Below are 22,560 nucleotides of genomic sequence, written 5' to 3'. Positions count from 1 at the left end.
GTAACAGTAATCAAAACAAAAACACTGGACTCTGATTAAAAATTCTTCTGGTTCCCAAATATTCTTCAGGGAAAGAAACTTCCACCCTTACATAGTCTAATTCCTGTGGTTCAGGACTAATCAGAACATTCTCTTGTTCAGCCTCAAAAGAACAGTCAGGGAAAAGGAAGGATTTATTATAAGAAAAACAAAAACTACTCATCCATTCTTAGAAATCAGAGAGATGACGCGAGCAAGAGGTCAAGAGAAATGGTGGTGGGGTGGAGCTTGTGTATTAGAGGAACCTCACTGCAATTGTTGATTCTATTCATACCAATAATGGGCCACATGACTGCCACAGAGATCATCCCTGTCCTCATCCTTCTGGAGCAGAAGGTGGGCAGCAAAGTGGTGCAGCTAGTAAAGCTGCCGCCTCATAGCGCCAAAAGCACAGGATCAGTCCTGACCTTGGATTCTGTCAGCATGGAACTTGCACGTTCTCTCTGTGATCATGTGGGTTCCATAGGGTGCTCTAGATTCCTCCCACATCTCAAAGATATGCCAGTTGGTAGGTGTACTGTAACTTCCACTGTAACTTGTCCTTAGTGTGTAGGTGAATGGTAGAATCTGGGGGGGGGGGGGGGGGGGGGGGGTGGGATGTGGAGTTGATGAGAATGTGGGAAGAATAAAAATGGAATTAGTGTAGGACTAGGTATAAATACGAGGCTGATGGTCAGTATGTATTCAGTGGGCCAAAGCGATTACTTCCATGCTGTACATCTCTATGAGCTATGGCTCAGTGATGACCACACTATTCACCTCCAACGCCTCTTCAGAATCACTCAGCTGGTTGGGACAGTTAACCTGGTTTCATTTTTAACAATCCACTCACAGTTAGAATAGTATGTAGTGGCTTCTCTTTCTGAAACTTCTGGCTACCCACAAGAAACATAACAACGACATTCATGAACAAAGCAGCACATCTTAGTGACATCTCATTTTTGTGGTCTGAAGCTCATCTTGGAATCAAATGCGACACCAAGGTGTCAACAATCTGGTTCAGTTCCGGGGTGAAGGAAGGAGCCATTGACTAGAAAGCAGAGTTTGCGATGGGCTCCAGAGACGGTGCTGCTTTGTTCAGCTGGAGGAAATTTCTGTTTGTTCTCTGTTGGATGTCAGGCAAGCAGTGTGTCAATTTAGAGAAAGTGAGGGGGTCAAGGCAGGTGGTGATGAGGACAACCTGGCTGCTGTCATTTTGAACACCATGATCAACAGTCACAAGACAGCGCACCCTGACGCCTTCCCGATCATAGCAGGGGACTTCAACCAGGCCAGCTCGAAGAAGTCTCTGACCAACTACCACCAACAGGTCACCTGCAGAACCAGAGGAGCCAACACACTCGATCACTGTTACACCACCATCAAGGATGCCGACCGTGCCATTCCCATGCCCACACTTTGGCAAGTCCGATCACCTGGCTGTACTTCTACTCCGGGCATACAGGCAGAGACTGAGGACCTCAGCACCAGTGGTGAGGACCACGAAGGTATGGTCAAAGGAGGCAGAGGAGCGTTTACAGCACTGCTTTGAAATCGGTGGACTGGACCATATTCAGGGATTCATCTTCGGATCTGAATGAATATGCCACGGCCATCACTAACTTCATCAAGACCAGCATGGATGAGTGTGTGCCTTCAAGAACATACCAAGTTTTCCCAAACCAGAAGCCCTGGATGAACCAGGAGATTCAGAGCCTACTGAGGGCTTGTCTGTGGCATTCAAGACCGGCGATACAGAATCCTACAAGAAGTCCAGGTGTGACCTATGGAATGCCATCGTGAGAGCGAAATGGCAATTCTGTGTGAAGTTAGAGACACAATCGGATGCACGACAGCTGTGGCAGGGTTTGCATTTCATTACTTCCTAGAAGGCGAAACCTAACAGCAAAAAAATCCCCAATGAGCTCAATGCCTTTTATGCACACTTTGAAAGGCAGAATAACACTACACCTGTGCGAATCCCCAAAGCATCTGACGACCCTGTGATCTCTGTCTCGGAGGCCGATGTCCAAACATCCTTCACAAGGTGTCAGGCCCCAATGGTGTATCTGGTCAGGTACTGAAAACCTGTGCTGACCAACTACTGGAGTATTCAAGGACATCTTCAAACTCTCACTGCTGCAGTCAGAGGTTCCCGCCTGCTTCAAAAGGGCAGCAATCATTCCGGTGCCCAAGAAGAGCAGGGTGAACTGCCTCAACGACTATCGCCCGGTAGCACTCAAATCTACTGTGATGGAACTGCTTTGAGAGGTTGGTCATGGCTAGAATTAACTCCTGCCTGAGCAAAGACCTGGACCCGCTGCAATTCACCTACCACTGCAAAAGGTCTACAGCAGACTTCTCATTGGCTCTCCACTCTGCTTTGGAGCACCTAGACAACTGCAACACATACGTCAGGCTGCTGTTTATCGACTACAGCTCGGCATTCAACACCATCATCCCCTCAGTAGTAATAACCAAGCTTCAAAACCTGGGCCTCTGTATTTCCCTCTGCAACTGGATCCTCAACTTCCTTCCAGGGAGACTACAGTCAGTGTGATTCGGTAATAACAGCTCCTCCTCGCTGACTAACAACACAGGTGCACCTCAAGGATGCGTGCTTAGCCCACTGTTCTACTCTCTCTACACCCATGACTGTGGGGCTAAGCACATCTCAAACACCATCTATAAATTCGCCAATGACACTACTGTTGTTGGTAGAATCTCAGATGGTGTTCAGGAGGCAAACGGGAGTGAGACAGATCAGCTGGTTGAGTGTGCCGCAACAACAACCTTGCACTCAACATCAGCAAGACCAAGGAATTGACTGTGGACTTCAGGAAGGGGAAGTCGGGAGAACACACACCAGTCCTCACTGAGGGGTCAGCAGTGGAAAGGGTGAGCAGCTTCAAGTTCCTGGGTGTCAACATCTTGGAGAATCTATCCTGGGCCCAACACATTGATGAAATCATGAAGAAGGTGCGCCAACGGTTCTACTTCATTAGGAGTTTGAGGAGATTTGGTATGTCACCAAAGATTCTTGCTAATTTCTATAGATGTATGGTGAAGAGCATTCTGACTGGTTGTATCACCACCTGGTGTAAGGAGGCTCCAATGCACAGGATCACAAGAGGCTGCAGAGGGTTGTAGACTCTGCCAGCTCCATCACGGGCACAACCCTCCCCACCATCGAGGACATCTTCAAGAGGCGGTGCCTCAAGAAGGCAGCATCCATCATTAAGGACCCTCACCATCCAGGACATGCCCTCTTCTTGTTACTTCCATCAGGGAGGAGGCACAGGAGTCTGAAGACAAACTCAACAATTCAGGAACAGCTTCTTCTCCTCTTGCCATCAGAATTCTGAACGATCCATGAACACTACCTCAGTACTCCTTTTTTTTGCACTATTTATTTATCTTTGTAATTTATAGATTTTCATGTCTTGCACTGTACTGCAGCTGCAAAACAACAGATTTCATGTCATATGTCAGTGATAATAAATCTGATTCTGAATGACTTTGCTGTGGGGCGGCATGGGTGTCATGGTTACATTTCTTGTGGGGAGTCAGAAGATTCAGAAAGAGAAGCCACTACACACTATTCTAACTGTGAGGAGTGGATTGTTAAAGATGAAACCTGGTTAATTGTCCCAACCAGCTGGGTGATGATGAAAAGATGTTGGAGGTGAATAGTGCAGTCAATCACAGACTCATAGATCATGGAGACATACATCACGGAAATAGTCACATTGGCCCACTGAGTCAATGCTGACCATCAACCACAAAACTACACTTAATCCTACATTGACTCATTTGCTGCAGAAAGCTTCATCTGTGCCTCTGTTAACTCTAGATTTGACTATTCCAAATATGGTCCTGGCCTCCCTTCCTCTTTCTGCCTTCTGTAAACTGGAGAACATCCTAAAATCTGCAGCCTGTTAAGTCCATTGCTCTACTCTTTCTACACTCATGACTGTGTGGCTAAGCACAGCTCAAAAGCCATCCATAAATTCGCGATGACACCACCGCTGTTGGTAGAATCTCAGATGACAACGAGGAGGCGTACAGGAGTGAGACAGATTGGCTGGTTGAGTGGTGTTGCAACAACGACCTCGCACTCAATGTCAGCAAGACCAAGGAACTGATTGTGGACTTCAGGAAGAGGAAGTCAGGAAAACACACCAGTTCCCATTGAGGGGTCAGCGGTGGAAAGGGTGAGCAGCTTCAAGTTCCTGGCTGTCAACATTTCAGAGGATCTATCCTGGGCCCAACACATTGATCCAATCACGAAGGCACGCCAGTGGCTCTACTTCATTAGGAGGTTGAGGAGATTCAGTATGTCACCAAAGACACTTACAAATTTCTATAGACGTACGGTGGAGAGGATGCACAGGATTGCAAGAGGCTGCACAGGGTTGTAGACTCAGCCAGTTTCATCATGGACATAACACTCCCCACCATTGAGGGCATCTTCAAGAGGCAGCACCTCAAGAAGGTGGCATCCATCACTAAGGACCCTCACCACCCGGGACATGCCCTCTTCTCGTTATACCATTGGGAAGGAGGTACAGGAGCCTGAAGACCCACACTCAACGATTCAGAAACAGCTTCTTCCCCTCTACCAGATTTATTAATGGTCCACGAACACTACCTCACTATTCTTTTCTAGAAGATAGAACACTACAGCACAGTACAGGCCCTTCGGCTCATAATGTTGTGCCGACATTTTATCCTGCTCTAATATCCATCTAACCCTTCCCACCCACATAGCCCCCCATTTTTCTATCATTCATGTGTCTATCTAAGAGTCTCTTAAATGTCCCTAATGTATCTGCCCCCACCACCTCTGCAGGCAGTGTGTTCCATGCACCCACCACTCTGTGTAAAAAAAAAACTTACCCCTGACATCCCCCTTATACCTTCCTCCAATCACCTTAAAATTATGTCCCCTCATGTTAGCCATTGTCACACTATTGATGTATTTTTATAATTTAGAGTACTGTTATGTCTTTGCACTGTACTGCTGCTGCAAAACAGCAAATTTCATGTTATATAAGTCAGTGATAATAAATCTGATTTTAAGCATGTGTTCTAATACACACTGGCCCAGTCAATCCTCACCGCATGCTACATTAACTCCTAGCTGGGCAATGCCTTTATTTTAAAATTCCCATTGTTGTTTTCAAATGTTCTCCAAACGTCGGGAATGGTGAAGTCATGATCTGTCCTCCAGTCCCTCAATTCAGATAACCCACATCTTCCACTTCCAGCCTCTAGGTCATTCCCCCAAATGAAATCACTCTACGGTTAAGAGTTGTGCTTCACACCCCAAAATCCGGGTTTCCTGCTCTCACCCTCTTGGCTTCTCTCCCTCCATTTTCACATTTAAGATGCTCCTTAAAACTTAACACGTTGGACAAATTCCTGATCATCTGCCCAAATATATCATGCAACTCAGTATCAGATTTTGTTTGTTAACATTCTTGTGAAGTGTCCTGGGACATTTTGCTACCTTACGGGCATTCAGAGTACAGTGATGACAAAACAGTTAAATTATTGGACTAGCAATGAAAAGACAAGTTCAAATCCTACAACACAAGAGGTAAAAAGTAAAATGGTTGTGGAGTTTACAATGGAAGTATCACAACTTGATAGCTAAGGGGACTCACACCACCAGCTGGACAATGGTTTCCATAAGACTTTTGAATTAGGTAACAATATTTGTTGAAATCCAAGCAAAATCTGCATTAATAGCACTGTCCCAGTTGTCAGTACTGTGACAGACAGGGGCACCAGATGGATCAGCAGATTCCTTGCCCTCATACTATTGGCCATCTTCTGAAACTTCAGAGAGATTTCTTCTGTATCCCTCACTGACGCCATCAGCACTGACAGTGAGAAAGCTCCCAGGCCTTTTGACTGGTTTCTCATCTTCAAAATAAAATTACTTGACAAACTTAATATGAGTGAAGGTATTACAGCGAGAAATGTACCAGATCCAGAACTAGACTGAATCTTTCACCTTGACATTCTGCATTTCAAGAACAAAAAAATCAATACATTTGCTTATAATAGTATTGAATCACTTACAAGGTTCAGAGCCAGGGCAACGCAGGGCCTTTCACTTTGATGTTTCAACAAAATGCATGAAACAAACTTAGTGTAAATGTTATACACCTCATACAGAACAAGTGATCCAAACAAGACCGCGTGGAGAGAGAGAGAATGATTAACACAGCAAGCTGTGAAGGAGAGAAACCCGCAGCACTTGGCACTCAAGATAACATTTTAAATAAATTGTAACCCGGAAAGAGGAAGGATCCCGCCAGCTGGCGCGGCCGGCTTGCAGAGGCTTGGGGTGTGTGTGGTTGTGTGCCCCTGCTACCGGCTTACCTGTGCTGCCGGAACAACGGGCTCTGCGCGGTCTGCTGCCGGAGCTGGTTCTTCAGCTGCCAGTGCTGCCCGTCCAGGTACCTGGCCAGCGAAGTGTCGCTAATGCCCAGCCTGTCTTGCATGGAATTCTCTTCCTCTTCCTGATGCTGGTGAAGAGAATGATTTCCCCGCATGTTTGTTCGGTGTTTTTACTTTACTCTCCCCAGCGCCCTTTACTCGTCCTCCTCCTCCTCCGAACCACGGCTCCCCTCCGGATAAAATGTATCCTCTGCCCCGCTCCACTCTGGTTACATTTCCCGCACCCGGGGTTCGCGCGGCTCCGGGCGCGTCAGCGCGCACGTGTAGGCGGGGCAGCGTGGGGGCGGCACGCAGGAGCCCAGCTCCGCCTGCACTGCCCGGTGCAGGCTCCCCAAAACCCTGGCTAAAAGTTTCCCTCGGGAGGAAAACAGCAGATAGCATCTGCCACACCAGGATAAAATAAAGTCTTTTTCTTAACATTAAAAAAAATAGTCGAAGTCCTATTGTCATATGCACAAGTACATGTGTGCTCAGGTGCAATGAAAAACTTAATAAGATTTCTTTATTAGTCACATGTACATCGAAACACACAGTGAAATGCATCTTTTGCATAGAGTGTTCCGGGCGCAGCCTGCAAGTGTCGCCATGCTTCCAGCGCCAACATAGCATGCCCACGACTTCCTAACCCGTACGTCTTTTGGAATGTGGGATGAAACTGGAGCACCCAGAGGAAATCCACACATACACGGGGACAACGTACAGACTGCTTACAGACAGCAGCTGGAGTTGAACCCAGGTCCCTGGTGCAGTAAAGCGTTGCGCTAACAGCTACACTACCGTGCCTCACATCACAGCGTCACAGGCACAAAGCATCATATAAGCAACATTCACGAGAAAAACATAAATTAAACATCAATTATACAAACTTATGCAAGAAAGAACACTATTAGAACAAGAAAAATACAAAGTCTATTGTAGTGCAAAGTGGTCAAAGCGTTGTTATACTGAGGTAGTGATTAGAGTTGTGCAGCTTGGTTCAAGAACCCAAATGGTTGAAGGAAAGTAGCTGTCGTTGAACCTGGTGGTGTGGGACTTCAGGCCTCTGTACCTCCTGTCTGATGGTACCTGTGAGAAGATGGCATAGCACGGATGGTGGGGATCTTTGATGATAGATGTTGCCTTCGAGGCGGTGTCTCATGTAGATACTACTGATGGTGGGCAGAGGTGTGCCTGTGATGTATAGGGCAGAGTCTATGACTCTCTGCAGCTTCTTATGTTCCTGCACATTTGAATCGCTGTACCAGACCATGATGTTGTATCAAGATGGCACCAGAGCGTGGCAACTCGTTGCAAGCTGCTCTCCACAGATCTACTCATTATCTTTACTATAATCATTCTACCTCAATGTACTCTGTACTAACTCAATGTATCTGCACTGTGTAATGAATTGATCTGTACAAACGGTATGCAAGACAACTTTTTCACTGTACCTCGGTACAAGTGACAATAATAAACCAATACCAATACAACCAGTCAGGATACCTTCAACAATGCATCTGTAGAAGTTTGTTAGAGTGTTCGGTGATGCTGAACCTCCTTAACTTCTAAGAAAGTTAAGACACTGGCGCGCCTTCCTTGTGATTGCAGCTATGTGCTGGGCCCAGGACAGGTCATCAGATATGTGAATGCCCAGGAATTTAAAGCTGCTGACCCAAATAGTGCTGAAAATACTTGATGGCGTTGATCAGAATTCCACAAAGGCTTTTGACAATAAGCAAATATATTCTCTCCTGAGTTTGTCATGTCTCATAGTTATACAGCACAGAAACAGACCCTTGGCCCATCTTGTTCATGCCAACCAAGCTGCCTTGCTGAGCTAATCCCATTTTCCTGAATTTGGACCCTATCCCTCTCAACCTTGAGCAACAAACAATCCGCTGGAGTAACTCAGCAGGTCGAGCAGCATCTGTGGGAGGAACAGAATTGTCGACGTTTTGTGGACAGTGGCAGGGTTTTCACCTGAAATGTCGATAATTCCATTCCTCCCACAGATATTGCTCGACCAAGTGTCTTTTAAGTGTTGTAATTGTACCCGCCTCCAGCATTCCTCTGGCAGCTCCTTCCATATATCCACCACTCTCTCTGTGAAAAACCAGCTTCTCTAGTCTCCTTTAAATCTTTCCCCTCTTGCTTCCTCCTTGTGAATCATTTTGTCCTCATTGCTATTGCCTCTCTAGTATTTTGTATCCTCCTGATGCTATTAAAGTGGGGCACAGATTTAAAACTTCGGGCAGAATGCTTGAGGAAACATGGGAGTGCAGTTATGATTAACTAATCCTTATGTCCCAAAGGATGCTTACGAAATACTATTAAGATCTGGAATTTGCAGCCTGTAGAGTTGGTTAACAAGAATTAATCAGCTCTCTGAAAAAGGAATTGGATAGGTACTTGAAGAAAAATAATTTACAAGGTTATAGTCATGCTCTACTAGGATACAGCATAGACTCAATGGACAAAATGGCCTCCTTCTGAGCCAGATTAATTCCACGGTCGTATCAGCTCTGAACATGGCTCCAAGCCCCAAATGCTGACTGTCCATTCCACAGATTCAATTAATAACTTGAATATAAATCACTTGAGTTGCTATGGTGGGTTTTGAACTTCATATCAGATCTACGGACCACTGCACTACTTTACCCCATGTTACCAGAGGAAAAGCTAAATTTGCATCAATACTATTTTCATTTCCAAGCACGGTAGAAACCACCGATTTAAGGTAGTTGGCAAAAGAACCAAAGGGAAGACAAAAAGATTTTGTTTACACACAACAAACAATACATTGCCTGACAGAGTGGCAAAAACTGAATTAGTAAAAGCTCTCAAAGGGAAACTGCACAAATACTGATCTCAGAGTCAAAGTTGTCACTACCTATCTTATTGAAGAATGCTTTTATATTATTCTCTCCTCTCCAAGGAGCCTTGCACAACAAGATTGCTAATCACTTTTTTCTTAAACAATATCCAGTCTAGAATAGTCTCCACTTTAGCTGGTCCCTCAATGTAATGGTTCAGCAAACCATCCTGTATACACTTAGGAATTCCTCCTTCACAGTTTTGTTACTGATTTTATTAGCCCAATCTATGTCTAAGTTAAAGTCTCCCATGATTACACAAGAATACACAAGAAAATAGAAGCAGGAGCGGGCCACCTCAAGCCTGTCCTGTCAATCAATATGATCATGGCTGATCTCTGCTGGCCTCAATTCCTCTTCTGTATCAGATCCCTATAAGCCCTCAATTCCTCAAGCTTTCAAATATTTATCTATCTCCAATTGTAATCCATGATTACAATTGTACCTTTATTGCATGTGCCTCTAACTTCCCATTAAATATCATCCCAACATCATGTAATGCAAGCTGGCAATTAAACACCATTAAGGGGGTTCTGCATTATCTGAAGTGACGTTATTCCAAGGCCCCATCTCAGGTGGGTGTACAAATAGCATAAGGGAATTCTCTCGGTGTCTGAGCTATAATTTACTCCTCAAAAAGCACCCAAAATGGATGTTCTGACTATTTAATTCCTGTTGTGGGAAGCTTGTGAAATGCAAATTGGATTTCTTCCATCAGCAATGACTCATGGTTGTGAGTGTTTTGAGAAGTCAAAAGTACTATATATGATGCACTTACAATATTTCAAACACCATAATTCAAAGTGTCATAAGTTTATGTTTTTAGATCATTAAACTTCTTCCTTTTTTCCTAATTTTGATAATCCATCTCTCTCTGATTTTCCATAGTCTTCAATTGGGTCCCGAAAGTGTTCTTCGTATCAGCTTTCCAAAGAGGTGAAAGATTGGCCTCTTCAATCTTCAATCACCTTCGCTCCGTCCGCCACAAAAGCAAGGACCTCCCGGGGACCAGCCACTTCAATTCCACATCCCACTCCCATACTGACACGTCTATCGACGGCCTCTTCTACTGCCACGTGGAGACAAGACGCAGGTTGGAGGAACAACACCTCATATTCCGCCTTGGTAGTCTCCAACCTGACGGCCTCAACATCAATTTCTCTAACTTCCGGTAACCCCTCCCCTCTTCTCCCCCGCCCTTTATTCTCCCTCTTTCCCCACTCCTTTGTCTTGCCTCATTCCTGTGGCCTCCTCACCCCTTCTCTTTCCCCTTCCCCTGTTATGTTTGTTCTTCATCAAGAGACAAACTTGGCGTGGGTTTGACCTCTGAACATTTATTAAAATCAGCAAAGACAGGCTGCACAGACTGCAACAGACAGGCTGGCTTGCTTCCCTGCTCTTTCACAGCCACTTCCTTTTCCCCCATGTAACCCCTTGCATTGCCTACTGGGAACTGTATAATAAACTACATAACAACACATAATAACACACCCCCCACCCTCATGATCTGCCCATCTATTCCCCACCATCTTCCCTTTATTCCATGGTCCATTGCCCTCACCTACCGGATTCCTTCTCCTTCAGCCCTTTGCCTCTTCTACCTATCACCTCTCAGCTTCTTATATCTCCCCCTCTCCCACCCACCTACCTTCCCCCTCTCACCCGGACTCACCTATCACCTGCCAGCCTGTGCTCCTCCCCCCTCCCTTGACCACCTTATTCTGGCTTCTGCTCTCTTCCTTTCCAGTCCTGATGAAGGGTCTTGAACCGAAATGTTTATTTCTATTCATAGATGCTGCCTGACCTGCTGAGTTCCTCCAGCACTTTTTGTGTGTGTTGCTCCAGGTTCCAGCATCTGCAGAATCTCTTGTGTCTAAAGACTGAACCTATCTGATTAGGAACAGGGAATAAATGATTATGTTGCTTGATATTTACAATAAACTCCACCAAATAGTAAGGAGGACATAGTGAAGCAACCATGTAGAAAATCCAAGAGAGGTATGTGAATATATCAGAGCAGCAGTGTTATGGCATTTCAATTACATGAATATAGATGTACAGTTTGGTAGGTTAATTGGCCACTGTAAATTGCCTCAAGTATGTAGAATCTGGGAGGGAGGAGTTGATGAGAATGCGGGGGGAGGGAGATAATGAGAATGTGGGGAGAATGAAAGATAGGATTAATGTAGGATTAGACCAAATGGGTGTTTGACCATCTGCGTGGAGTTGGTGGGCCAAATGGCCTGTTACTGTGCTCAACTCATGATTCAATGAGTTGTCAATTGTTAAAGTCATTGCCTGCTTTGACCGAAATGGTGTCAAAGTACACAAATGCTGTTAGAGTTGTGTAGGCTGCTTCATTATCTAAGGATTTTCAAATGGGATTGAGCACATCCCCATTTCTGACCTTTGGATGGAAAGAAAGTCATTGTTGATGGTCAATTGTAGGCGACTAACCTGATTCAGTTCTTTGGAAAAGGTGATGAAGGTAAGGCAGTCAATCAGTCATGGTATATATAGACTAAAAATGGATTTATGAAAGTGTCACTTAGCAGGCATTTGGAAATCAGAAGTAAATAATAAATAAAACTGATAGCTCAGGTACATAACTGGCTGTGGGTAAGAGGTAGAGGGTGATGGTATCTGCGTGTTTTTTCTTTTCTTTGAGGAAAAGCTATGACGGGTGTGAAAAAGGGTAAAAAAAATGGAATTAGTGTAGGATTAGAGTAATGGGTGCTTGATAATCAGCATAGCCATCATGGACATGGTGGGCTGAAGGACCAGTTCCTCTGCTGTATGATATATGGACGGCACGGTAGCATAGTGGTTAGCACAATGCTTTACAGCGCCAGCGACCCGGGTTCAAATCCGCCCACTGTCTGTAAGGAGTTTGTACGTTCTGCCCGTGTCTGTGTGGGTTTCCTCCGGGTGCTCCGCTTTCCTCCCACATTCCAAAGACGTATAGGTTAGGAAGTTATGGGCGTGCTATGTTGGCGCCGGAAGCATGGCGACACTTGCGGGCTGACTCCCAAAATCACTACGCAAAAGATGTATTTCACTGTGTGTTTTGATGTACATGTGACTAATAAAGATCTTATCTTATCTATATGGTCTATAATTATCTGACAGGATTGGTGTACCCCAAGGTCAGTAGTGGGACAATATATAATTACCTAGACTTGGATATAGGGAATATAGGCAGTCCCCAGGCTATGACAGGGCTCTGTTCCTGAAAACTGTTCGTAACCTGAGATTTTTGTAAGTCAGAAATGAACAAAACAGTGTGTGGTGGAGGATTGCAGAAACAACTGTGACGGAAGAGCGGCCACCAGCCAGTCTCACTGACTCGGTGAGTGAGCAAGCGAGTCTGCTCAGCACTGCCAGTTCTGCTTGGCTCGACCCAGCCCCCAATTGTTGTGGCTTGTTGGGGGGGAGGGGAAGGTTGCAGAGAAGGCACATGGAAATACCCCATTCCCACCTGGCAGAAAATGAATGCAGCCCGGGAGAAGCCAGCAAATCCATCCCCATTCATCCATCTGGTTTCCCAAATACTCATTTGTATGTCCACAAGTTGGGTGTTTGTAACTCAGGGGGTCCCATACAGTTTTGAGGTTCACTGTTTATATAAAAGTTGAAAAATAGCATGTAGCGAGAAAGGGAGAAGCAGATTTAGGAAGACTTTGCAACATTGCAAAGATGGCGAGCAAATGGCAGGGGAAGTATAATGCAAGAAATGAAGAACACCACTGAGAAGTAATATAGTGGTTAAAAGAGTAGAAAGACCTACAGCTATATACACAGACCTTAATGTGGCAAAATGATAAGGCAATTAAGAAAGTGTATGGGTTCCTTTGCTTTGTAATTAGGGTCAGCACTCAAAATATAAAAATGTCTGCCATATATAGGCCTCGGCTAGAATACAATTCTAGAATGGAGGCACAATTCTGGAATGGGTGTCAAGGAAAGGGGTCATAGAAGGTTCATCACAATTGTTCTCAGAACAAAAAAGAGAAGTATTAAGATTGCAAAATGTTTGATAAAGCAAGAGGGAATAAACTATTTTCTCTGGCAAGTAGGTCAGTGACAGATTATAGGTTTAAATTAATTTGAAGAACTAGAGGGGAAGTGAGTAAATTGGCCTAGTGTGCATATATAGAATACAGGAGGAGTTGATGGGAATGTGTGGGGAGAGGGGAATAAAATGGGTTAGGGTAAGATTAGTGTAAAAATAGGTGCTCGATTGTGAATATGGACTCAGTGGGCTGAAGAGCCTGTTTCAGTCCTACGACTCTATGATTGACAAATCACAGAGAGAGTGATCTGGAATACACCGGGAGAAAGAACAATGAAGGAGATTCCTTGAAAACTTTGTGATGACAACTAGCTAGGGACTGTGATGAAAGGGGCATTGGCCTGAAACACTACCTCTATCTCTGTCTGTCTATCTCCACAAATGCTGCCTGAGTATTTCCAATATTTTCTGTTTTGGACACACAGCCTCTGCAGTATTTTGCTTTCGGGTGAGTACTTTCCAAGGTCATTGGGGAAGAAGGTGGGATGTGGGACTAAATCTTTCATGGACGTGACAAACCAAATGGCCTCTTTCTGTGCTATTGTGATTCTGTGATTTCTATTTATGCCGCAGACTACCAGATGGGTATCACTGGTAAAAGTAAAAAAAAAACTGCAGATGCTGGAAATCTGAAATAAAACAGAAGATACTGGAAACATGCAGCAGGTCAGGTAGCATCTTTGGAATGTCAAAGAGTTTCATAGAGTATGAATGGCCAAGTGACTGCAGACACTTGAATATGGTGCAAAAAATATAACTGCTGGGAGAACCTAGTAGGTCAGGCAGCATCTGTGGAGGCAAAGGGATGGTCAACCTTTCAGGATGAGACCCAGGACCCTGCATCAGGACTCAGAGTGTAAGGGAAAGATAGCCAGTATAAAGAGGTGAGAGGGAGGGTTGAGCTAGGCACTGGTAGGTGATAGGTGGAACCAGATAGGGCAGGGCTGATGGGCAGATGGAACCAGGTGGGGAGGACATGCCAAAGACAAACCAAGGGAGAAGAAACCCAAGTATGAAATTGGAAAATTCAATATTCATATCATTGGGCTGTAGGCTACCCAAGCAGAATATCAGGTGCTGTTCTTTTGGTTTGCATTTGGCCTCACCATGGTAGTGAAGGCGGCCAAGGACAGACAGGTCAATGTGGGAATGGAAAAGAGTTGAAATGCCTTGCAACCAGAAGCTCAAGATGGCCATTGAGAACAGAGTGCAGGTACCTGACAAAACATTCGCCAAGTCTATGCTTGGTTACACCAACATTGTCATTTCAACTGTTTATAACATCTTTTTTTACCAGTCTCTAAACTCCCCCTCTCCCACCTAGTTTCATCTGCCCATCATCCCCACCTCACCTGGTTCCACCTATCACCTACCAGCCCCTATCTCACCCTCCCCCCCTCACCTATTTATATTGGCCATCTTCCTTTTACACTCAGTCCTGATGCAGGGTCTCGACCCAAAACATCAACCGTTCCTTTGCCTCCACGGATGCTGTTTGACCCACTGAGTTTCTCCAGCAGTTCATTTTTTGCACTGGATTCCACCAGTCTCATTTCCAGCTATGACCCACCTACCTCCGCCTCTAACCTTGCCCCTCCTTCTCCCCATCCCCACCTGCCTCCATCTGCCCATCATCCCCAACCTCATCTGGTTTCACCTACCAGCCTCCATCTCACCCCCCCCCCCCCCTCACTGCTGCATACTGGCTATCTTCCTTCTACACCCTCAGTCCTGATGCAGGGTCTTGACACAAAACATCGACCATCCTTTTGCCTCCACAGATGCTGTTTGACCTACTGAGTTCTTCCAGCAGTCTATCTTTTCTCCAAAGGTGCCCGTCGGATGTGACAGGTGATCATTTACTGTATGGCATCTACTGCAGTTCCGTCTGTAAATAAAATAATTGCTGCCGTATGTTTGCATGCTCCTTCCTTTGACAGAAATGAGCAACCACGCTTGCAACAAATCAGTCATGCGCATCCGTGCATCTGTGCATCCATGCATCACTTTTGCCTTTCGTACAATTTAATTCCCTGCAAGGCATCAGTCGCCACTCAGGCGCGCACCCCCGGGACTGAGCGCAGGCACGGAGAGGGGCGGGACGGCGCTGGCTGCCCTTTCGTTGATTGGCTAGTGGCGCGGCGGTGAAAGGTCGAAGGAGCGCGCTGCTGACCAATGGGTGTCGAGGAGCGGCGTGTCGGTTGAAATTTCAAACTTGAGACCGAGCGATTGGCGCGGCGCCGGATTAGGACCGGGATCAGGATCGGGACCGGGGTGGGTGAGGCGATGGCGGAAGCGGCGGCCTCCAACCATGGCGAGGACTTCCAGCGCTGCTGGCAGTAAGATCATCGGTCGCGTTGGCATCTTCTGCCCGCTGCGAGGGTTGGGGTTGAAGAGTCGGGGGGTCCGGCGAGGGCAGAGGGGGCGTGGGGGTACGGGGTGAGGGGAGGGCACAGGGGGCGGGGCGTGAGGGGAGGGCACAGGGGTGAGGGTCTCGGGGGTGAGGGGAGGGTACGGGTGAGGTGAGGGCAGAGGGTTGTGAGGGCATGGGGTGAGGGGAGGGCACGGGGCGGGGTGTGAGGGGAGGGCACAGGTGAGGTGAGGGCAGAGGGTGTGGGGGAGGGAATGGGGTGAGGGCACGGGGTGAGTTGAGGGCACAGGGCGGGGCGTGAGGGGAGGGCAGACGGTGTGAGGGTCTCGGGGGTGAGGGGAGGGTATGGGGTGAGGGCATGGGGTGAGGTGAGGGCACAGGGGGCGGGACGTGAGGGTAGGGCACAGGGGTGAGGCTAGGGCAGACGGTGTGAGGGTCTCGGGGGTGAGGGGAGGGTATGGGGTGAGGGCACGGGGTGAGGTGAGGGCACAAGGGGCACAGGGGTGAGGGGAGGGCACAGGGGTGAGGTGAGGGCAGATGGTGTGAGGGTCTCGGGGGTGAGGGCATGGGGTGAGGTGAGGGCACAAGGGGCAGGGTGTGAGGGGAGGGCAGATGGTGTGAGGGTATGGGGGTGAGGGGAGGGTATGGGGGTGAGGGGAGGGTAGATGGTGTGAGGGTATGGGGTGAGGGGAGGGTATGGGGGTGAGGGGAGGGTATGGGGGTGAGGGGAGGTTGAGGGAATGGGGTGAGGTGGGGCTTGGGTGAGGGGAGTTTGTGAGGGAATGGGGTGAGGTGAGGGGAGTTTGTGAGGGAATGGGGGTGAGGGGAGGTTGTGAGGGAATGGGGGTGAGGGGAGGGCATGGGTGTGGGGATGGGGGTGAGGGTGTGGGGATGGGGGTGAGGGTGTGGGAATGGAGGAGGCGGGAGGTTCGGTATGTGGGCAAAGATGGAGGGTGGGAAAAGAGTGACCACAGAAAGTAGGCACACAACACGGAAGCAGGCCCTTCAGCCCAACTGGTCCATGTTGATCAAGATCCCCATCTAAGCTAGACCCATTTGCCTGCATTTGGCCCATATCCTTCTAAACCTTTCCAATCCATGTACTTGTCCTTTTAAATGTTGTCAACCACCTCCTCTGGCAGCTTGTTCCAGATACTGACCAACACCCACCACCCCCCGCCCCCCACAAGCTAAAGGCTGCAGTGCAGGAAGTCAAGTTGAGTTTATTGTCGTGCACAAGAACAGTGAGGTACAATGAAAAATTTGCTTGCAGCAGCATCATAGGCACGTAGGTACAGACAGCACACAATATAAATTATACATAAATTATATAAGACAGTGAAGAGAGAGAAAAAAATTGTGCAAAAATAAAGTGGGCACAATCAGACAAGTCTGTGGAAGTGCAAGAGGTGGTCTGTAATGTTCTGTCGCTGAGGCAAAATTAGGATTGTGCAGGTCGGTTCCAGAACCTGATTGTTGTAGTTTTCCTGAACCTGCCGGTGTGGGACTTCGGGTTTCTGTGCCTCCTGCCTGACAGTAACAGCAAGGAGAGGGTGTGACCCGGATGGTGGGGATCCTTGATAGATGCTGCCTTTTTGAGGCAGTGCCTCCTATAGGTGCTGTCAGTGGTGGGGAGGGCTGTGCCTATGATGGACTGGGCTGTGTCCATTATCTCTGCAGCCTCTTGAGTTCCTGTGCTTTGGAATTGCTGTACCAGGCCCTGATGCAACCGATCAGGAAGGTATAAAGATCTGAAACACTCAGCAGATCAGACAGCATCTGGAGAGGGAGATGTAATTAAGATCTCAGGCCAGTGACCTTTCATCAGGGAAAAAAAAACCTGAAAATGCTGGAAATCTGAAACAAAACAAACAATGCTGGAGAATGCAGGTTAGTCAGCATCTGTGGAAAGAGAAACTAAACGTTTTGGGTCTGCAACTTTTCATCAGGTCCAACATTTTCTGTTTTGCTTAACTTTTTATTGGAACTCTGATTACAGGATTATTAGCCCAAAACGACTTGGTTTTTCTCTCTCCAGTGATGCTGCTAGACCTGTTGAGTGTTTTTGGCACTTTCTGATTTTTGCATCAGATTTCTAATGTCTACAATTTTTTTTTTGCCTCAGATAGAAAGGTCTGGTAGGATCAACCATGCATTCTTGGGAAAGTTTTGCTTTGAAAAATGTAGAGAAGAAAACCATTGAATCTGATTTCAAGCAAACAAGTTTTGAGTAAGGTGTAATAACTCTAGACAGATGATTTAAAAAAAACACATGAAAAGTGATGTAAGCATTAGGAAGGCCAGGCAGTGTCTGGGCTGCTAATGTCTAAGGCCAATGACAAATTATGCACTGAATTGATTTAAAAGTTGAAATAAATAAGGCCAGCTCAGATTTCATGATCTGCAAAATATCTAAATAAATGACCAATCATTTCTTTCTGTTAGTGAAGTGTTTAGGATAAAAAGTTAGCAAGGTAACTTATTCGGAATAGTGCCTTCACAGAGAATAGGTGTTTCCTGTAACATTTTATCCATAAGATATTGCAGTACTTTCTTGATACAATGCTTATTGTCATCAGACTTCTTAACTCGGTAGTTTGGAATACTGTTTAAAATAGTTAGCTTCTGACCTATGTAAGTATTATAATTGAATTAAACCTGACATAATTCAGATTGGGTATTGAACTTACTCTGTCTTGATATGACAGTGCAGCATGTTTCAAGTTTAACAACTGAACCATTGGCATACCTTTTTTTAAGGAAGTATTTTTCCTTCATTTCCTTCGTGGATGCTCATTTCCATTGCACAAGTGCAATGTAGTTCTAAACTAATAATATTGGGCAGGGCTACTATTAAAGTATTGTATTTTATTTACAGACTCTTTGAAGCTGAGATACAAAACTATGCTGGTGATGATCCATTGGATCTGTGGGACAGGTAAAAATATTCAATTAGTAGAATGTTTCTTGATAGATTATAATATCTGAAATGTTAGTTACACTTACTTCTCGTTATTCTAGGTTTATACAGTGGGCAGAACCTCTACTTCCTCCAACAGAAAAAGATTTATTGGTCTCAGTGTTTGAAAAGCTTGTGAAGAATTTTATGAATGTCAAGAAATATTCAAATGATCCAAGATACATTAACTACTTGTTGAAACTGGTAATTGTTTTTTGCAAACATTTTAGAGAGTTAATATTATTTTTATCATATAAAATCAAGAGAATATATAGGCCTGTTATTTCCAGCTATCATTGTTGATATACATTTTAATTTAAGTATTATGTAAGAAAGAGTACATCTGGCACTTACTGAAACCTCTGTTTAGCCTTTTGTTATCTCTAAGTCAGCTCTTTTTTTTTTCCTTTGGACCTCAATCAAAGTGTTCCACTGTTAATTATTGTATGTAACAAATAGATTCCTAAAATTCAAATTTAGCATCAACTTAGTCATTATTCTTTGACGCCTTTTCAATCTTGATATTATACCATGTAATTGTTTTGTACTTTGATTCAAGTTTTGTAGTTTTTTTAAAAAAGCTATTTGAGTGAAAAACAGTTTAATTAAAAAATACCTTAATCCAGTCATTCTGTATAAGCTGTCTCAAAATTGTTAGCCCAATTTCCACTCTTTCAAAATAAAATCATACAAAACCGTCCAGCACAGAAATGGGCCCTTTTCAGCCCAACTCGTCCCATGCCGATCGTGATGTCTATCTATGCTAATTCCATTTGCCCGCATAAGCCTGTATCCCTTTTCTGCATTTCCATCCAATGGACCTGTCCAAATGTTTTTTTTAAAAGTTCGTAATTGCATCTGCCTCCACCACCACCACCACTGGCAGCTCATTCCAGATATTCACCACCCTCTATGCATAAAACTTACACCCCTCAGATTATCCTAAAATTCTCTGTTCTCACCTTTAACAAGCGCCCACCTGATTCTAGACTCCCCCTGCCTTGGGGAAAGATTCTTGCTATCTATGCTCCTCATAATTTTATAAACCCAGCCTATCCAATCTGTCCTTGTAAATACAGTCTTGCATTCCAGGCCAACATCCTGGTGAACCTCTTTTGCACACTCTCCAGTACTAGCACATCCTTCTTGTAGTGTGGCGACTAGAATTATACACAATACTCTTAAGTGCGATCTAACCAATGTTTTTGTACAACTCCTACATGACACTAATTCTTGTATTCAGTGCCTTTGGCCTATGAGGCCAAGTGTACCAATGCCTTTTTCACAACCCTATTCACTTGTATTGCCACTTTCATGGAACTATGGACCTGCACCTCAATGCTCCTAAAGTCCCTACCATTTACTCTATATGTCCTACTGGAATTTCACCTCCCAAAGTGCATTACCTCACAATTGTCTGGAAGAAATTCCATCTGCCACCACTCTGCCCAATTTTCCAGCTGATCTATGTCCCAGTGTATAACTTGGGCAACTACCTTCATTATCTACCAACTCCACCAATTTTCATGTCATTTGCAAACTTACTACTTCTACCCCCACCCCCCATGTTCTCATCCAAGTCACTTAAACAAAGCTCCCAGCACCAAACCCCACAGTACAGTACTGGTTATAGACTTCCAATCAGAAAAGCAGCCATCCACCACTACCCTCTGCCTTCTGTCATCCAGCCAATTTTGGATCTAGTTTGCTAACATGCCTCAGATCCTTTGTATCTTAACCTTCTGGACCAACCTACATGTGGACCCTTGTCAAAATTGTTACTGAAGTCCACGTAAACCATGTCTACTGCTGTACCCTCATCAAATTTCCCGGTCATCTCAAATAAACCTCAGTCAGATTTGTGAGACACAATATGCTTTTGCCATGAGGGAGAAGTACATAAAGAAAAGAATATGTATGATGTACATGTGCATGTGTACAGGTGCATGTATACCACAGCTCATTTACACATGGGTATAGGTAGCTAATTGGTCCCAAGTACCATCTTGTGTTTTTATCCCCCAGTTTCAATCACTTTCTCTTGTGTGGTAAGGAGACAACATTAACTGGGTGCTTTGTGTACAAGTATTATTGAAATATTCCTTCCCCAGAGACTATTGCCTTTCACTTAGCAGAGTTATTTCTGCTTGGCATTGTTAGATAATTTGCTGTTATGTAGAGTTTTCAATATATGCTTTTGACTTTCATTTCTCATTATTTTGTGCCACTTTAAAATTTCTCATAATCACAACACTATACTCTGCATTCTGGTTTTTTTTTCCCTTTTGTACTGTCTCAATGTACTTCAAGAATGGAATGATCTGTTTGGATGGTATGCAAACAAAAGCTTTTCACTGTATCTTGGTACATATGGCAATAATAAAACCAATTACTAATTACCAATCCCTGAAGATTTCTTTGTTTGCAGTAAGCTTAAATATACTCGTGTACCAATTATTTACCAGACATAAAATCCCACTACGCACCTCATATTCCCAGTTTTCTGATGGTCTAGCCTATATAATCCAAGAAATTTAAATTGTCTTTGGACAAGTTATAAAAGATTTGACAGGAAGAAAGAAAATTTGCAAGTTTTCTTTTCATGAATTTTTTAATGAAACTATGGTACTGCATTAAAAGTTAAAACAGTTCAATAAACATAATACTTTTAATTGGTAGTTGCTTTACAATAGTCAAGTTTGGTAGAAATTCATAATCAACAGTATTATCATCCAGTCGTTTCTATCAAGTGTTATTTTCCATAGGGTGTTTTTGTTAAAGAGCTTTCTTACCCATTCTATATGTAATATCAACTATGTTTTTCAGTTTTGACTATTTTGTTCTTTGTTTCTTCAGATAAACTGCAGCACAACGCCACTTGAATTTTGCAATTATATGTACGGCCAAGGAATAGGCCACAAAATCAGCTGTGTTCCTACCTTGCTTGGGCAGAGGAACTTGAGGTGGAAAGGGAAAGTTTGGATGGCAGATAGTGTTTTCCAGAAAGGTATTCAAAAATTCTGCAGAACCATTGGATATGTTGCTCCTCAATATGGGTAAGATCAACTGAAATTTAGAGCTAAGGAAATTAAACCTATTGCTTTGTCTTCTGCTTTTAGAATTTGGAGAGGAAATTAGTCAGACTGTATTTTTTTCTAAGCATCCAAACTAAAATCCATTTTGGCAAACCTTCAGGAAGTCCGTAACAGTTGAACATTGTATCTCAGAGACCAATTTGGATAGGTGGAATAGACGCCTCGTTGGCTTGCAAGAGATAAACGTTAGTTGGTCTGGAGATGGTGGATAATTTTTTTTTCCGGAGGCAAAAGTTTATTAGTCAATCAAATAATCAATTTGTTTTCAATCTTTGGGACATCTGTAATTGTATAGACTTGAATCAATTTTGGTGATATTTTATGAGTTTTTGAAAATAACTTTAAAGTGGAAAGGAAACTACTTTCTTACCCTTCTATTATCTGTTTTGGGAACTGGTGTTATAATGTAAAACGAAATCAATACAGTTGTTTACACAGCTGCCTCTTATGACTTTAAAATCGTTTTGTAGTGGTAGTGGAAGTAGTTTGTTACTTAAAGCAATTCTCCTTTTGGGTAAGTAAATATTGTAATATGTTTATTAATGTGTTCTAATACTTTTAGAAACATATTGAATACATGTTTATTTCTGATGTATTGGGTACAAAGTAGAGCATTTTAATAGTATCCACATTTTCTTGTTATCTTTGGAAGTCTGCCCTCTTGTGGATAATGAAGAGAGTGCATGTAAACAGATATATAATTAACCATTTGATGATACCCA

General features: G+C 44.4%; 2 protein-coding genes across 2 annotated transcripts in view; one reads left to right on the top strand and one right to left on the bottom strand.

The window, feature by feature from the left end:
- Nucleotides 1-6,727, bottom strand: part of acoxl (acyl-CoA oxidase-like) — a 331,885-nt gene extending 325,158 nt beyond the window's left edge. The window contains 1 exon segment of the mRNA XM_052024328.1: nt 6,412-6,727. Within this exon segment, the coding sequence (XP_051880288.1) occupies nt 6,412-6,584 (173 nt within the window). The 5' untranslated portion in view covers nt 6,585-6,727.
- Nucleotides 6,728-15,621: 8,894 nt separating this feature from the next.
- Nucleotides 15,622-21,803, top strand: LOC127575514 (mitotic checkpoint serine/threonine-protein kinase BUB1-like). Its single transcript, XM_052025448.1, has 4 exons — nt 15,622-15,752; nt 18,663-18,722; nt 18,806-18,947; nt 21,600-21,803. The coding sequence occupies exons 1-4, from the start codon at nt 15,700-15,702 to the stop codon at nt 21,801-21,803; spliced, it is 459 nt and encodes a 152-aa protein (XP_051881408.1). The 5' UTR covers nt 15,622-15,699.
- The last annotated feature ends 757 nt before the right edge of the window (nt 21,804-22,560 follow it).

This window comes from Pristis pectinata, chromosome 10 (assembly GCF_009764475.1).
Source record: "Pristis pectinata isolate sPriPec2 chromosome 10, sPriPec2.1.pri, whole genome shotgun sequence".
NCBI lineage: Eukaryota > Metazoa > Chordata > Chondrichthyes > Rhinopristiformes > Pristidae > Pristis > Pristis pectinata.
The sequence above is the reverse complement of the archived record's forward strand: the minus strand, read 5'-3'. Positions and strand labels throughout refer to the sequence as shown.

Coding starts and splice junctions, on each gene's coding strand:
- LOC127575514 (XM_052025448.1), top strand. CDS start 15,700: ATGGCGGAAGCGGCGGCCTCCAACCATGGCGAGGACTTCCAGCGCTGC. Junction 18,723..18,805: donor CCATTGGATCTGTGGGACAG/GTAAAAATATTC, acceptor TCGTTATTCTAG/GTTTATACAGTGGGCAGAAC. Junction 18,948..21,599: donor TTAACTACTTGTTGAAACTG/GTAATTGTTTTT, acceptor TTGTTTCTTCAG/ATAAACTGCAGCACAACGCC.